This window comes from Cornus florida, unplaced genomic scaffold (assembly GCF_030987335.1).
Source record: "Cornus florida cultivar Cherokee Brave unplaced genomic scaffold, ASM3098733v1 CherokeeBrave_3.0.0_Hap2_Chr07, whole genome shotgun sequence".
Classification (NCBI taxonomy): Eukaryota; Viridiplantae; Streptophyta; class Magnoliopsida; order Cornales; family Cornaceae; genus Cornus; species Cornus florida.
Genome location: NW_026775577.1, coordinates 24605521 through 24620514, shown reverse-complemented (window position 1 = coordinate 24620514; position 14994 = coordinate 24605521). Strand labels below are relative to the sequence as shown.

At 38.7% G+C, this 14994-nt stretch overlaps 2 protein-coding genes across 2 annotated transcripts; both read right to left on the bottom strand.

Annotated features, from left to right (window-relative positions):
* Nucleotides 1–288: 288 nt before the first annotated feature.
* Nucleotides 289–5992, bottom strand: LOC132266818 (probable disease resistance protein At5g66910). Its single transcript, XM_059767800.1, has 6 exons — nt 5210–5992; nt 4091–4491; nt 3276–3637; nt 2883–3091; nt 1917–2783; nt 289–692 (listed from the first exon to the last, which is right to left on the bottom strand). Exons 1-4 carry the CDS (start codon nt 5934–5936, stop codon nt 2956–2958), a joined length of 1626 nt encoding a protein of 541 aa, XP_059623783.1. The 5' UTR covers nt 5937–5992; the 3' UTR covers nt 289–692; nt 1917–2783; nt 2883–2955.
* Nucleotides 2287–2808, bottom strand: LOC132316447 (probable disease resistance protein At5g66890). The gene has a single exon (XM_059814920.1). It carries the CDS (start codon nt 2806–2808, stop codon nt 2287–2289), a length of 522 nt encoding a protein of 173 aa, XP_059670903.1.
* Nucleotides 5993–14994: the final 9002 nt, after the last annotated feature.

Sequence of the window (14994 nt, the reverse complement as noted above, 5' to 3'; positions counted from 1 at the left end):
ACGGTACAATGAATGTAGTAATACAACTTTTCATTGTCAAGAGAAAACCAAAAAAAAAAAAATATTTACCGGGAAAAAAAATTATTTACCTAAAAAAATGATAAAGGAAAAAAAAAGTTTTTTTTTTTTGGTTCCCCATTTAAACTCTTAACAATGGAATCAGGAAAACAAAGAACATCAAAACAACAGAAGCAAACTTCTACATTCGTTGTTGTCAGATTGAACCAGTCATTTGAATATGAGAAGATGCATGTTGTATCATATGCCCCAACCTGTGCATTGGGATCACTCATCCCACACTATACTTGACCAATTTCATATTCGCCATCCATTGCAAAATAACAAATGATTAGTTTAAAATAACTAATTTATATCAAGTCTTACATGAATCAGCACAAGGGTTTTTAAAACATTCTCAATTACAATAACAGGTAAAACACAAGTTCATAATTACATTATTGTGAAAACACAGGTCCGTAATCATATTATTCCTCACTTCAAAACATCCTCAATAACAATAACAGGAAAAACACAAGTTCATAATTACATTACTGTGAAAACACAGGTCCATAATTATATTATTCCTCACAAATCGACTTTCTCATACCAGAATAAAAGAAACAAGACCAAAGCAAATATGACAAGCATCCCCTGAAGGCTGAAATCTCAATCCAACTCCAATGGTGCCTTACCTGGAACAGTTTAAAAAAAAAGAAAGTGTGTCACAGCTAAGCAAGATCATAGCTCTCAACAAATAAACTCGAACCATACCTCAATAACAATTGCATGATAAACATATATCGTGTGATCTAATGTGCATGTATTACTAGTATAAATTACATCTCAGTTCAACATATTATGAAATAAGTCTATTGATTAACTGTTAAAGTTAAATCTTAACATTTGTTAAACTTTTATTCTCTTTAGTTCCTTGTACACGGTGAAAATTTCAATCTCTGGGCCTGGAGAATATTCAATCATACATGTGATACTCTACAATAGGTAGAGAATATATTCAACATCCATTATGCTCTGAAGAATTATTAAAACTTCAATTATCAGTATATGTATATATATACATACTTTCAAATTTACGAATTTGTGTAAGATTACTCTAATCTCACTTCATTTATTAAAATTTTATCCACAAATAGTTTTATCCAAATAAGAAATCATTAATTAATTTTATTTTACTGTTCCATACTTATAAGTATGGAAAGGACCACTTTTTAGAGAAATTAATTTACAAATGGATCTAGAGTCCCTCTAAGTCATTTATTCCATATATTATGATTTTTTTTTTTTTCCTAGTTGGTACTTACACATACTTGTTTCTTTTGACACTTAAACCCCTGACTTCTTTTTGGAAAGTAAGAAACTAATATTGTTAAGCCATTGACCTGCTGGTCATATATTATGATTATTTACTTCACATACTAATTTTGATACTTTCTGTAACTTTTTTATATTTTTCTCTAATTTTTCGTACTTAAATCAATTAAAATACTTTTTAATATCCAAAGGGCGTGGTATACGTCTCAGAAGGCCAAAACACATTCTACTATAATTCAAGCACCTTGCAAAACACGTACCCTTAAACATAAGATGCAACTTAGTTTGTTAAGTAATGTCTTAAGGCTAATCATTGAGATACATGTAAATACAGTATTACTCAAGATATTTCTTACATTTATCAATACATGTATAAATATTACAACATATTCAGATGAGAATGTAAGTAAACATATATAAATATATCTACTCTACTGCTCTAATACATGTTGTTGTAATGTGATGTTATAACTGCATTTGAATGTCTTATCAGTGGCAGTAGAATGGGTTGCATCTAAATATATAGTTTTTTCATCTGTGTATTTCGTGCTTCAGAAGAAGAAAATGAATACAAATAAACATACCTGAAGTTCTACACCATTATCTCACAATGAGATTTGTCAGTTTAAATTTTATTTTCTTCTTTAAGCACAGTTGTCTTCAGGTTGTTGAGATGAATCTTAAAGGGTTTCCAAAGATCGATATTGACTTCATCGCATATCACATCCTTTAATTGCCAAAGATTGCTAACTGAATCTGGCAACTGATGCAGTCGTCCACAACCTCTCATGACGAGCTTTTTCAGAGCACACAGCTCACCTATCTCTGTAGGCAATTCCGTTATCTTTGAGCAGTCAGATATGTCAAGGAACCCTAATTTATGGAGGCTTCCAATTGAGTCTGGCAACCCTAACAGTCCTTTACAACAATGAAGCCTCACCACTTCTAAATTTTTTAGCCTTTCAAGTCTTTTGGGAAGTGCATCCAGGATTCCAGGCCATGACATTTAGAGATGCTGAGCTTCTTGAGGCAGATAATATCACAGAGCCCCTCAGGCAGTTCCGCTAGATCACTGCAACAGTGAATATCAATCTCCTCAAGATTTGGGAACACATAGGCGAACTTGAAAGTACAGTTTCTAAAGGTCTCGCCAATTATGCACGTACTCAAGGATATCTTCCGCAAATTCCTGAACTGTAATCTGGACTCACTAAGGAAAGAAATTGAAACATGCTCCAGTCTGATTTTCTTTAAACTGGATAAAAGACCAGGTAGCCGAAAGTTGGTTACTTCAGCTGGGCAGGAACCATAATTTGCGATGATGAGAACCTTCAGTTGGTCCATTTTCTCAATGAATGTGGGCAGGCTATAGTAGCTTGTCAGGAAGTTCAATATTAGAACTTCAATTTCAGGTAGTTCAATGTTGTGCCAGCTTGAGGAAAAAGTTTCATCTGCAAGCAATATTCGACGACACATTTTGAATTTGGGGGAAAATAAATAAATACATATTGTGTGTGAGGTTTCATATTGAAAACACAAGAGATTCAAACCTGTAGAGATAGACAAGAGGCGGGCATGAAACGGTTGTATTTGTTCAACGAACCACTCGGGGAAGTCATTTCCTCATATGTCCATAATTAATCTTTTCCTCTGTTCTATGGGCTCTTGGCTGCTCAGGTAGATAGCCAGCTCTCTGAGCAGATCATGCAGGGTGACAAAATGCTCATTGTAGTAGCCAGCAATTTCACTTGCCTCTTTCCTGTGAATGGGAGTAAAACAGACTCCATCAGTTTGGCAAAAACTAAGAAGAAAGAATTCCACCCCACCCACCACCTTGCAGGCTGGACCGTCACTCTGTGATCGGTGTTCACAAACTCACACGCAAAACATCATCAAATAAACATAATTTGGTCACTTAAGTGAAAAATAGGAACCTAAAATACCTTGTAAACTCAAGAAAAACCAAATTTTGGAAGGCTAGTTTATGGAGGTTGGTAAGGGCATATATGCCATCTTCATCAAGGTTGTACAGTTCTGCCCACATATCCATAAGAGCCGTGACAGGGATCCTTTGATCTTCGGGAAATGAAGCTAGATCCAGGAAACAATCCTTGACATGAGTCTTTTCGTTCAAGGTTTCTATTGAAGTTTGGAGACAAATAAGCAGATCATGGTTGGAATCAAAAATGGATTCTCTTTCAGACAATTGCATCAGTGTGTGTCTCCAGATCACCTCCGGTTGTCCACGGAGTGATCCACCAACCACTTCAAGGGCTAGTGGCAATCTGTTACATTCTCTCACTATCTGCAATTTGATGTGGCAAACTAAATTAGTCGCAGTCGTTTGCAAAGAAAACTAATATAATGAAGAATTGCAGACAAGTAACAAAAGGCTCTACTTCTTGATCTTCAATTAAATGAATTTGACCAATCAACAATTGCAGAAAAGAAAAATACTTTTAGATCAGTTTGTGTGTAAAATTTGACGATAGAATAGTAATATATACCTGCAAGCATAACTGCACATCTATATGTGCAAACACATGCATGATTGATTTGATTTTTTTTTTTTTTTTTTTTAATTGGTACTCTCACACACTGCCTCAACTGAGGTTTAAACCCTTTATCTCCCTTTGGGAGGTAAGAACCTTATACTGCTAGGCCACAAGCCTGTTAGTTACATGCATGATTTTAACATATGCATAACAAAAATAATAATAATGATAATAGCGCATGCATACAAGTGTCTAGATTCTACCTCATGAAGAAGAGATTCTGGGACGTTCATGCTCCCACCTTGCGGAAATGCTGACTGACAAAAAAGAGACATGGCATCTTGTTCACTCAATATTTCCAATTTATATGTAGAACCAAGTCCTGGAAATTCAGATCTTGATGTAACCAATATTTTGTATCCTGGTATTGGGAACATGAACTTCTGAATAAGGGGTTTTGATCCAGGCCACACATCATCCAAGACCACCAATATAGGATCTGGTCCTATTTGCTTCAGCAAGTTCTCTAGTTGGTTGATGGCATCCTCATCATTTTGAAACTCAGGCACCAGAAAACCCTTGCATCGAAACATGTCCTGAACAATGACCCTGAGGTTGGGTGTCATCGAAACCGCGATAAAGAAAATATTCTCCCTAAATATGCCTGTCAAATGATGGCATTACTTATGAAATTGGCTGGAAGGCCAAAGAAAACATCATTGTAAGTTCTAGAAAGTTCATAGATTAAAATTCTGCACTAGCTTGGGAAGTCTGTCAACAACCTTATCTTTTCCAATCAAAAATTGATTTCAGAATAAAAGAAATGAACAATTCATGAAGAATCAGACAAGTATATATGCCCCAGCTGAAACTATATAACCGCTTAATTCTAATCAATGCTGCTAAACTTGAGAACAACTTATTTTCATTCATGACATAGATTTTAAGGGTTTTCGATAAATTTAGCTACCATGGTCTCATTTGAACTGAGGAATTTAAAATGAACAAAAATGTTTTTAGTCTTTTTAGAAGTAACACTTATATTTAGATTAAGGCTCCAACAAAATCCATATATCGATTTGGAGAGCTTTACAAGTGTGGATATCAGATGATAATTGACAAGGGTTCTTTACATGGATACGTTCAAATTAAGATCCTCCTAAAATATATCTCTCATACCTTTAATGATTAGGCATAAATTGTCATTCTTGATTAGACTCTAATATACTCAAATCCATTTATGAGTTATGAGTCTATGACCCGCTATAAATGAATTGTTAGCGTCAATCTAAGTATCATCTTCCTTTCATCCAAATGCATGTGAAATTTATCAAATTAAATTAGACATAAAACAAAGATAATCTTCTTTATATTGATGATACCTTTAATATCGACATCAAGACAGAGCATTTGTGCCAATGTAGTCTTCCCGTATCCTCCCGGACTCGAAAGTAGAACCACTCGTAGAACATCGTCTAGCAACATCATCTTCAAGTTATGAAGATGAACAGTAGAAGCTGGAACTTCCGGAGCTACACAAGAATCTACAAGAACATTCTGATCACAATCCGCCAGATATTTACTCACACTCGACCACATTCTATTCAGATTCGGATCTATTTCATTCACTCCAACACTACAACTTGGAACTTCCGGAGCTCCAGACGAACCTGCATACACATTCGGACCACAAACCGGTCTACCTTCTCTGCTTTCATCAAATTTCGCTACAATCTTCTTGACATACCTTATCAGCAGAACTTGCCCATGGGTCTGATAGAATCTCACTTGCGAATCCTCGTATTCTTTGAGCTTCTTCGAGTTGGAAGCCTTCTTGACCCAATTCCAACTCGGAGTTTTCGAGCACTTGAGGATAAGCTTCTGGGCCTCTTCCATCCGAACGGTGAACTTTTTGGTTTCTTCGTTGGGAGGGTTCAATTGTCCATCCAATTCCTGAATCTCACGTACAATTTGGAAGATTTCATTGGCTCTTGATTCGAATCCTTGGAGGTTGTTATCGAAGTTGATGGCTCTCTCTGAAAAATCCAGAACAGCTGTCAGTGATTCACCAGTTGCAGCTCCCAAAAGAGCCCCTCCAAGAAGGTCCATCTATATGATTGTTTTGCAAGGAAAAGAAAAACCCAATTCACTGAAAATCAAGAGGAGTTGAATGGGGCTTCTGAATCAAGAGGTAGTTTTTGTGGATAATAATAAAAATCTATAAAAATTTCGGCATAATCACCGCAGAAAATGTCTCTAAACAACCTGTTGAAATACAAAAAAAATAAATACAATGATTTCATTGGGCCTTAAATCTAACATATCCTGTCCCAACGCAATATACATATATTATATCACATCTCCAAAGTGACTACATACATACAAAATCCCATTTCTCCATCTCATCCACCAAGGAACATACCTTGGTTACATCAAGTTACAGTCCAAAAAGCGTAGTTAGAATTTAAAAGTCCATGGCTTACAACATTATACTAATTAAACTAAAGTTTTACGAATTAGTTAATAATACATTTACAAAATATTAGAGAGTTTTAATACAAAAGATAGCAAAAAAAATAAAATAGGTCTCCGTGCTCGTCTAAAATCGTGGTGGATCGTCGTCCGCCACCTCTTTTCCATGTCCTGAAAAATGTTAGAAATAATGGGGTGAGCATAAGCTCAGTAGGAAGTGTCTAAGACACACTTCTTATATCCCCGTGAATCCATACAATGAATAGATAAAAAAAAAAAAAATGAAAGGGATCATGCTATAAGGAAATACACACTCTCAAATACAATAACAAGTATGTAACAAATACCACCCAATCATAAGTTTACCACAATGTCATGAAGTGCAATATGCAAATGTTACTCCCCATTTTCTGAAACAGTTCCATTTCAACTTCCAAAACCGTTAGTGTAATCCGACCCAAGGCACCTCCAAGGCGTCACGAATGGAGGGTTGACTAACTATCCACGACCACAAGGCACCTCCAAGGAGTCGCATCCGGCCTAGTTAGCTCAACCATGATTCCTTCTAGACTACACTAACACCACAGACCACTAAGCGCCTCCTAGGCGTCCGGTTTTCGCAAACTCCTTTAAAAAAAATATTTTCCCCAAAATAATTTCGTTTGTTCAATATATATATATATATATATATATATATATATATATATATATATATATATTCTTTTTCTTTCTCTTTCCCAATGAATGCATGAATGTGCATGTTTCGATTTATCAATTCAACCATAGGCTCTCACACATTTCATTTACATCATTATCACAATTTAATAGAAATTTCTAAGCAATCATTTCTTTTATTTATTTATTGACAATAACATCATTTTCTTTCAAAGCAATGAATAAATAAAAAAAATACATAATCTTAGGATATATAATATGTCAACACCAAACATGCTCAATCACCGTAATAAATCTAGTCGTATATATGAATTCAATTAACACATGGAACACATTTAGCATTTTAATTAAACATACTTCAACCACAAATTAGATAATCAAAATTAGCATGCATAGGATCAAATTTAGGGGAAAAATTCACAAAAAAACTAAGAAATTGTAGATTAGAGCACCCCTACCTCAATGGAAGTGAAAACTCCCAAAATCCCCAAATCCAAGCCCAAGAACCCTAGAATTTTGAACTCCCTAGAGTGCACCAAATGATGATTGGCTCCTATCAAATTGAAGGCCTTGACGAGCTCTCCAACTTTGCTTCACAATGCTCTATCAAAATCCAAAAGTTTAAAGCTAGATCAAGCTTTGAGATTGCAAAAAGAAAAAGAAGCAGTGAGATGCCGAGAGGGGAAAGATGCAGCAGAGAAAGAGAGAGAAAACAGTTGGGTCGTGGGTCGTGTAATGACTTATACACTTTTTGTGTGTCTTAAAACATGGGTGGGGCCCACTTGCTTTATTTCTTTTTCTTTTAGCATTAATTATATATATATATATATATATATATATATATATATATCATAACATTACATTCTTCCTAACTTTAAAAGATTTCGTCCCCGAAATCAGGCCATACCTGAGGGAGAAAACAACTCTGGATACTTGGACCGAACCTCCTGTTCGAGCTCCCAAGTAGCCTCCTCAACTCCGTGATGCCTCCAAAGAACCTTTACTAACGGTATCGTCTTTTTCCTCAACACCTTCTGTTGTGTGTCAAGGATCTGAACTGGTCCCTCCTCGTAGAAAACATCCTCATCAATGTCAACCTTAATCCAATTCAAAACGTGAGATGGATCCGGCTCGTACTTCCATAACATCGATACATGGAAAACATTATGGACCCTGTCCATCTGCGGTGGCAAAGCAAGTCTGTAGGCAACCTCTCCTACACGGTCCAAGATCTCAAAAGATCCAATGAATCGTGGCGACAACTTGCCACTCTTTCCGAACCTCATCAACCCCTTTCGTGGAGAAACCCGAAGAAAAACGTGGTCTCCCACCTCAAAGGATAACGGTCGCCTCCGCCTATCTGCATAGCTCTTCTGTCGGCTCTGAGCCGTGAGCAGCCTCTGTCTAATCAACTTAATTTTCTCGGTAGTCTCGAGTACAATGTCGGGTCCTAAAGCGGCTGTCTCGCCCACCTCAGTCCAACAGACAGGAGACCTACAAGGTCTACCATACAACGCCTCAAATGGAGCCATCTGAATACTTGCCTGATAACTGTTGTTGTAGGCAAACTCAATAAGTGGAAGGTGATCCTCCCAACTACCACCCAAGTCAAGTACACAGGCCCGAAGCATATCCTCTAAGATCTGGATAGTACGCTCTGACTGGCCATCCGTCTGTGGATGAAATGCCGTGCTAAGGTGCAACGCTGAGCCAAACGCTGCTTGAAGTCCTTCCCAGAACTTCGAGGTGAACTTGGCATCTCTATCTGACACAATAGTCACTGGAATCCCGTGTAATCTCACAATCTCCTTCACATAAAGTACACCAAGTGCCTCTGCATCATTTGTTGCCTTAATGGGCAAAAAGTGAGCAGTCTTGGTCAACCTATCAATAATGACCCATACGGCTTCATTTCCCCTCCGTGACCTAGGAAGACTTGTCACAAAATCCATGGCAATCTCCTCCCATTTCCACTGCGCTACCGGCAATGGTTGCAATAAACCAGCTGGTCTCTGGTGCTCGGCCTTCACCTGCTGACAGGTAAGGCACTTAGCCACAAACAGTGCAACATCCTTCTTCATTCCACTCCACCAATACTGATGTCTTAGATTGTGATACATTTTGGTACCACCCGGATGAACTACAAAGCGGGAAGTGTGAAACTCCCGTAAGACGTCCTCACGACAAACTGTGGGAACAACCAACAAACCTCTGAACCGTAGACCTCCATCTGCATGTAAGGTCCAATCCTTCACGGTCTTGCCACTAGAGATCAGAGTGTAAATGGCGTCCAAATTTGAATCTTGTCTCTGTGACTCAATCACCCGTCTAACAAGAGTGGGTTAAGCCACGAGACTAAACAAAAATGCTGACTCACTGCCATCATCATCGTCAAAGCAATACAGTCCCATTTCAGCCAAATTTTCAAGCATCTTCCACTTCCGAATGGCTAAACTAGCCAAAGTCCCACGAGATTTCCGGCTTAAAGCATCAGCTACTACATTTGCCTTACCCGGATGATACTGTAAATCAAAGTTGTAGTCTTCTAAGAACTCAACCCATCGCCTCTGTCTATTATTCAAGTCCTTTTGGGAGAAAAGGTACTTGAGACTCTTGTGATCCGAGAACACCTCAAATCTCTCACCATACAAATAATGTCTCCAACACTTCAAGGCAAAAACGACGGCCGCTAGCTTTAAGTCATGAGTAGGGTAGTTATGTTCGTGAGTCTTCAACTGTCGAGACCCATAAGCCACTACTCTACCATCCTGCATCAGTACACAACCCAAACCATCACGTGAGGCGTCACAATAGATCACATAACCCAAGCCACGCTCAGGTATCACTAACACCGGAGCCGTAGTCAACCTCATTTTTAACTATTGAAAGGATGACTCACATGCCTCATTCCATGTAAACTTGATCCCTTTCTGGGTCAATCTAGTCATAGGAGCTGCCAAACGGGAAAAATCCTTCACAAATCTCCGATAATAACCCGCTAGGCCAAGGAAACTCCGAATCTCAAAGACATTCTTGGGTTGCTCCCAACTCAAAACTGCCTCTATTTTTGAAGGATCAACTGAAACCCCACCTTCCGAGACAACATGTCCCAAAAATTTCACCTCTTGTAGCCAAAACTCACACTTTTCATATTTGGCGTACAAACGGTGCTCCCGTAGAATCTTCAACACTATACCTAAATGGACCTCGTACTCTTCCTGAGTCCGTGAATACACAAGAATATCATCCACAAAAACTACCACAAACTGATCCAAATAATCGTGGAAGACACGGTTCATTAAATCCATGAATGCTGCCGGCGCATTAGTTAAACCAAAAGGCATAACAAGAAACTCGTAATGTCCATACCGCGTACGAAACGCGATCTTTGGAATATCCTCCTCTCTAACCCGTAACTGATAATAGCCTGACCTCAAGTCAATCTTCGAAAAACAACTGGCTCCCCTCAACTGATCAAATAAATCATCTATCCTTGGTAAATGATACTTGTTCTTGATGGTGGCATGATTCAACTTTCGGTAATCAATGCACAACCTCAAAGAACCATCTTTCTTCTTAGCGAACAAGACCGGTGCACCCCACGGTGACACACTCGGTCGGATAAAGCCTTTCATCCTTAAATCATCAAGTTGCTTCTTCAATTCTTCTAATTCAATCGGTGCCATACGATACGGTGCCATAGAGATTGGTGCGGTACCAGGCATCAAATAAATAGCAAATTCCACCTCTCGGTGTGGAGGCAACTCAGTCAAGTCCTCCGGAAACACATCCAGAAAATCACGCATAACTGCTGGATAATCAACCCCATAAAACTCAACGTCATCATCGGCGAAAAGACTAGCCAAGAAGAATGTCTGCCGATCTCGACCCCTAACACCATAAAATGAATGAGTGAGAGGATCACACTGATCTCCCACAAAACAGAAACAATCCCCATCCGGGGTACACACTGAAACTCTGCCCCTGAAAGAATCAATGACAGCTCTGAAGGATGACAACCAGTCCATCCCAAGAATGACATCAAATCCCGTCATCTCGAGAAGGATGAGATCGAACTCAAGAACACGTCCGACAATTGTGATGGAATAACTCCTACAAACTCTACTAAGAGCAACTGAACCCCCGATAGGCGTGTCAACACAAAGCGGTCTGTCTAACTGATTGACCTCTAAACCCAATGCCCGTGCAAATGATGAAGCAATGAATGAATTAGAAGCACCAGAATCAAATAATACACGAGCCCAAGAATGGGACACAAGGAACATACCCCTAACAACTGAAGGACTGGATGGTGACTCGACTGGAGTGAGTGCAAACACGCGACCCTGGGTCCTCTGCCCCTGGGAACTGCCTGCCTGATAGCCAGACTGCTGAGTAGGTGCACTCGAAGAAGCTCCCCTACCAGGTCGAGAACTCTAGGCTAACATAGCTGGCTGAGACGGCTGAGGTGGTGGTGGTGGTCGAAACCCTGATTGAACTGTGGCAGACTGCATCTGCCTCTGCTGTGAACCTCCACCTCTGCCCAAACCACTGCCCCGCTGTGGACAATCTTTCACCCTATGGCCCTGCTGGCCACACCCGAAACATCTACCAGACGCCACCTGAATCTGAGTACACTGGGACTTGTGATGCCCTGGCTGCCCACACTTGAAACAAATCATCCGAGCTACCTGTGTCTGAGTGCATTGGGACTTATAATGTCCCAACTGCCCGCATCTGAAACAAGTAACATTCGGTCTAGAAGACCCCATGGACACTGAAGCTATGTGTGCAGATCTAACTGGCTGCTGTCCCCTGAACCCTGACTGCTCATGCTTCTTCTTCTTACTTGATTGACCTTCGGAGAAAGTACTCATGCCCCTGTTGTGCTTGTAGGACTCCCTAATAGCCTTGTTGTCCTTACTCTTAGCCTCAACCACTAAAGCCTTTCGCACTGCTTTTGCATACTCTGTCGGTTCTGAAGCAGCTACAATTGGCCTAATGGTAAGATCAAGGCCATCAACAAATTTCTCTATCTTTCCTTCTTCATCATTAGCAATTCCCGGTGCAAACCTCAAAAGTGATGTAAACTTGTTTTCATACTCTGTAACTGTCATACTTCCTTGCTTTAACCCATCAAACTCCTTCTTTAATTCCCTCCGCTTAGGCGCTGGAAAGTACTTCTCATAATACAACTTCTTGAATGTAGCATATGTCATAGTATCCAGATTATGGGTGTGAGAAATGGTCTTCCACCAAATCTCAGCATCGCCCACAAAATTGTAAGTCGCCAATGTGATCTTCAACTTGTCTGTTGCCAAATTCATGGCATTAATATGCTTCTCTACCCTATCCAGGAAACTGTCCACAACAAGCGGATCTGGACCACTCTCAAACAAGGTTGGCATCAACTTCACGAACCTGGTAATGTGAGAAAGAGTATCATCTAGCTCATTTGTCTTCGGAGGTGGTGGTGGTGGAGCCGGTGGTGGCACAAACTGTGATGATGACGCACCTGTCAGTCGATATGCATCAAAAATAGCCTCTTGAATGGCTAACCTAATTTGTTCCCTATTCATCTGAAAAGATGGATCAACAGTCCCCCTCGCTTGTCCCCTTCTTGGTGGGACCAAATCACGCAACAAGATATCTTCCTCAACTTGCTCCTGATCCCTTTCCACGGGATTGGAGCTAGAACTTTCCCCAGGATCCCTTCGTGTTGCCATGACGCTATAAGAAAAAGGAAGTAGATCAAAAACGATGACACTAAAATACGCACGAGAACGAAGTCCTCACACGAATGACTTGACAAGAATGGAAACACATAAGCACCTTTCATAGTCCCAGAATACCCAACTAATGATAAACATGATCATGCTAATCATATACAACAACATTAAGCACTTAGCACGTAGTCATATAAGCAGTTAAACAAATAAGCACGTCTTTCAAATAATTAAGCACCTTAACACATAAGCATATAAGCATGCCATCATGCAAAACAATTAAGCAAGTAAGCAAATAACTCAACTCCCCATGCAATCTTAGGTAAGCCTCTACCCGTCGTCCTAATGGTATTCGAACCATTGCTCTGATACCAAATTTGTAACGACCCAAATGGATACCAAAATAATAATAAAAATCTATAAAAATTTTGGCATGACCTCCGCATAAAATGTCTCTAAACAACCTGTTGAAATACAAAAAAAATAAATACAATGGCCTCACTGGGCCTTAAATCTAACATATCCTGTCCCAACGCAATATACATATATTATATCACATCTCCAAAGTGACTACATACATACAAAATCCTATTCCTCCATCTCATCCAACAAGGAACATACTTTGGTTACATCAAGTTACAGTCCAAAAAGCGTAGTTAGAATTTAAATCCATGGCTTACAACATTATACTAATTAAACTAAAGTTTTACGAGTTAGTTAATAATACATTTACAAAATATTAGAGAGTTTTAATACAAAAGATAGCAAAAAAAATAAAATAGGTCTCCATGCTCGTCTAAAATCGTGGTGGATTGTCGTCCGCCACCTCTTTTCCATGTCCTGAAAAATGTTAGAAATAATGGGGTGAACATAAGCTCAGTAGGAAGTGTCTAAGACACACTTCTTATATCCCCGTGAATCCATACAATGAATAGATAAAAAAAAATAAAAAATGAAAGGGATCATGCTATAAGGAAACACACACTCTCAAATACAATAACAAGTATGTAACAAATACCACCCAATCACAAGTTTACCACAATGTCATGAAGTGCAATATGCAACTGTTACTCCCCATTTTCTGAAACAGTTCCGTTTCAACTTCCAAAACCGTTAGTGTAATCCGACCCAAGGCACCTCCAAGGCGTCACGAATGGAGGGTTGACTAACTATCCACGACCATAAGGCACCTCCAAGGCGTCGCATCCGGCCTAGTTAGCTCAACCATGATCCCTTCTAGACTACACTAACACCACGGACCACTAGGCGCCTCCTAGGCGTCCGGTTTTCGCAAACTCCTTTAAAAAAATTATTTTCCCCAAAATAATTTCGTTTGTTCAAAAATATATATATATATATATATATATATATATTATTTTTTTTTTCTTTCTCTTTCCCAATAAATGCATGAATGTGCATGTTTCGATTTATCAATTCAACCATATGCTCTCACACATTTCATTTACATCATTATCACAATTTAATAGAAATTTCTAAGCAATCATTTCTTTTATTTATTTATTGACAATAGCATCATTTTCTTTCAAAGCAATGAATAAATAAAAAAAATACATAATCTTAGGACATACAATATGTCAACACCAAACATGCTCAATCACCGTAATAAATCTAGTCGTATATATGAATTCAATTAACACATGGAACACATTTAGCATTTTAATTAAACATACTCCAACCACAAATTAGATAATCAAAATTAGCATGCATAGGATGAAATTTAGGGGAAAAATTCACAAAAAAAACTAAGAAATTGTAGATTTTAACACCCCTACCTCAACGGAAGTGAAAACTCCCAAAATCCCCAAATCCAAGCCCAAGAACCCTAGAATTTTGAATTCCCTAAAGTGCACCAAATGATGATTGGCTCCTATCAAATTGAAGGCCTTGATGAGCTCTCCAACTTTGCTTCATAATGCTCTACCAAAATCCAAAAGTTTAAAGCTAGATCAAGCTTTGAGATTGCAAAAAGAAAAAGAAGCAGTGAGATGCCGAGAGGGGAAAGATGCAGCAGAGAAAGAGAGAGAAAACAGTTGAGTCGTGGGTCGTGTAATGCCTTATACACTTTTTGTGTGTCTTAAAACATGGGTGGGGCCCACTTGCTTTATTTCTTTTTCTTTTAGCATTAATTATATATATATATCATAACATTACAGTAAAGTCCTTTTAACTGAGGCAATTTTTGAACTCAAAGAGGAGTTTTACTATTCTCTTTATCCTCGTATCGCTTGAAAGTCAACCTTCCCAAAGAGACTAACGTTGACAACTCACACTCG

Bases quoted from the DNA above. Each gene is read 5' to 3' on its own strand.
- LOC132316447 (XM_059814920.1), bottom strand. From the start codon at position 2,808: ATGTGTCGTCGAATATTGCTTGCAGATGAAACTTTTTCCTCAAGCTGG.
- LOC132266818 (XM_059767800.1), bottom strand. From the start codon at position 5,936: ATGGACCTTCTTGGAGGGGCTCTTTTGGGAGCTGCAACTGGTGAATCA. The intron at 4,492-5,209 runs GTATCATCAATA...ATCATTTGACAG, and splicing joins TCTTGATGTCGATATTAAAG to GCATATTTAGGGAGAATATT. The intron at 3,638-4,090 runs GTAGAATCTAGA...ATCAAATTGCAG, and splicing joins CAGAATCTCTTCTTCATGAG to ATAGTGAGAGAATGTAACAG.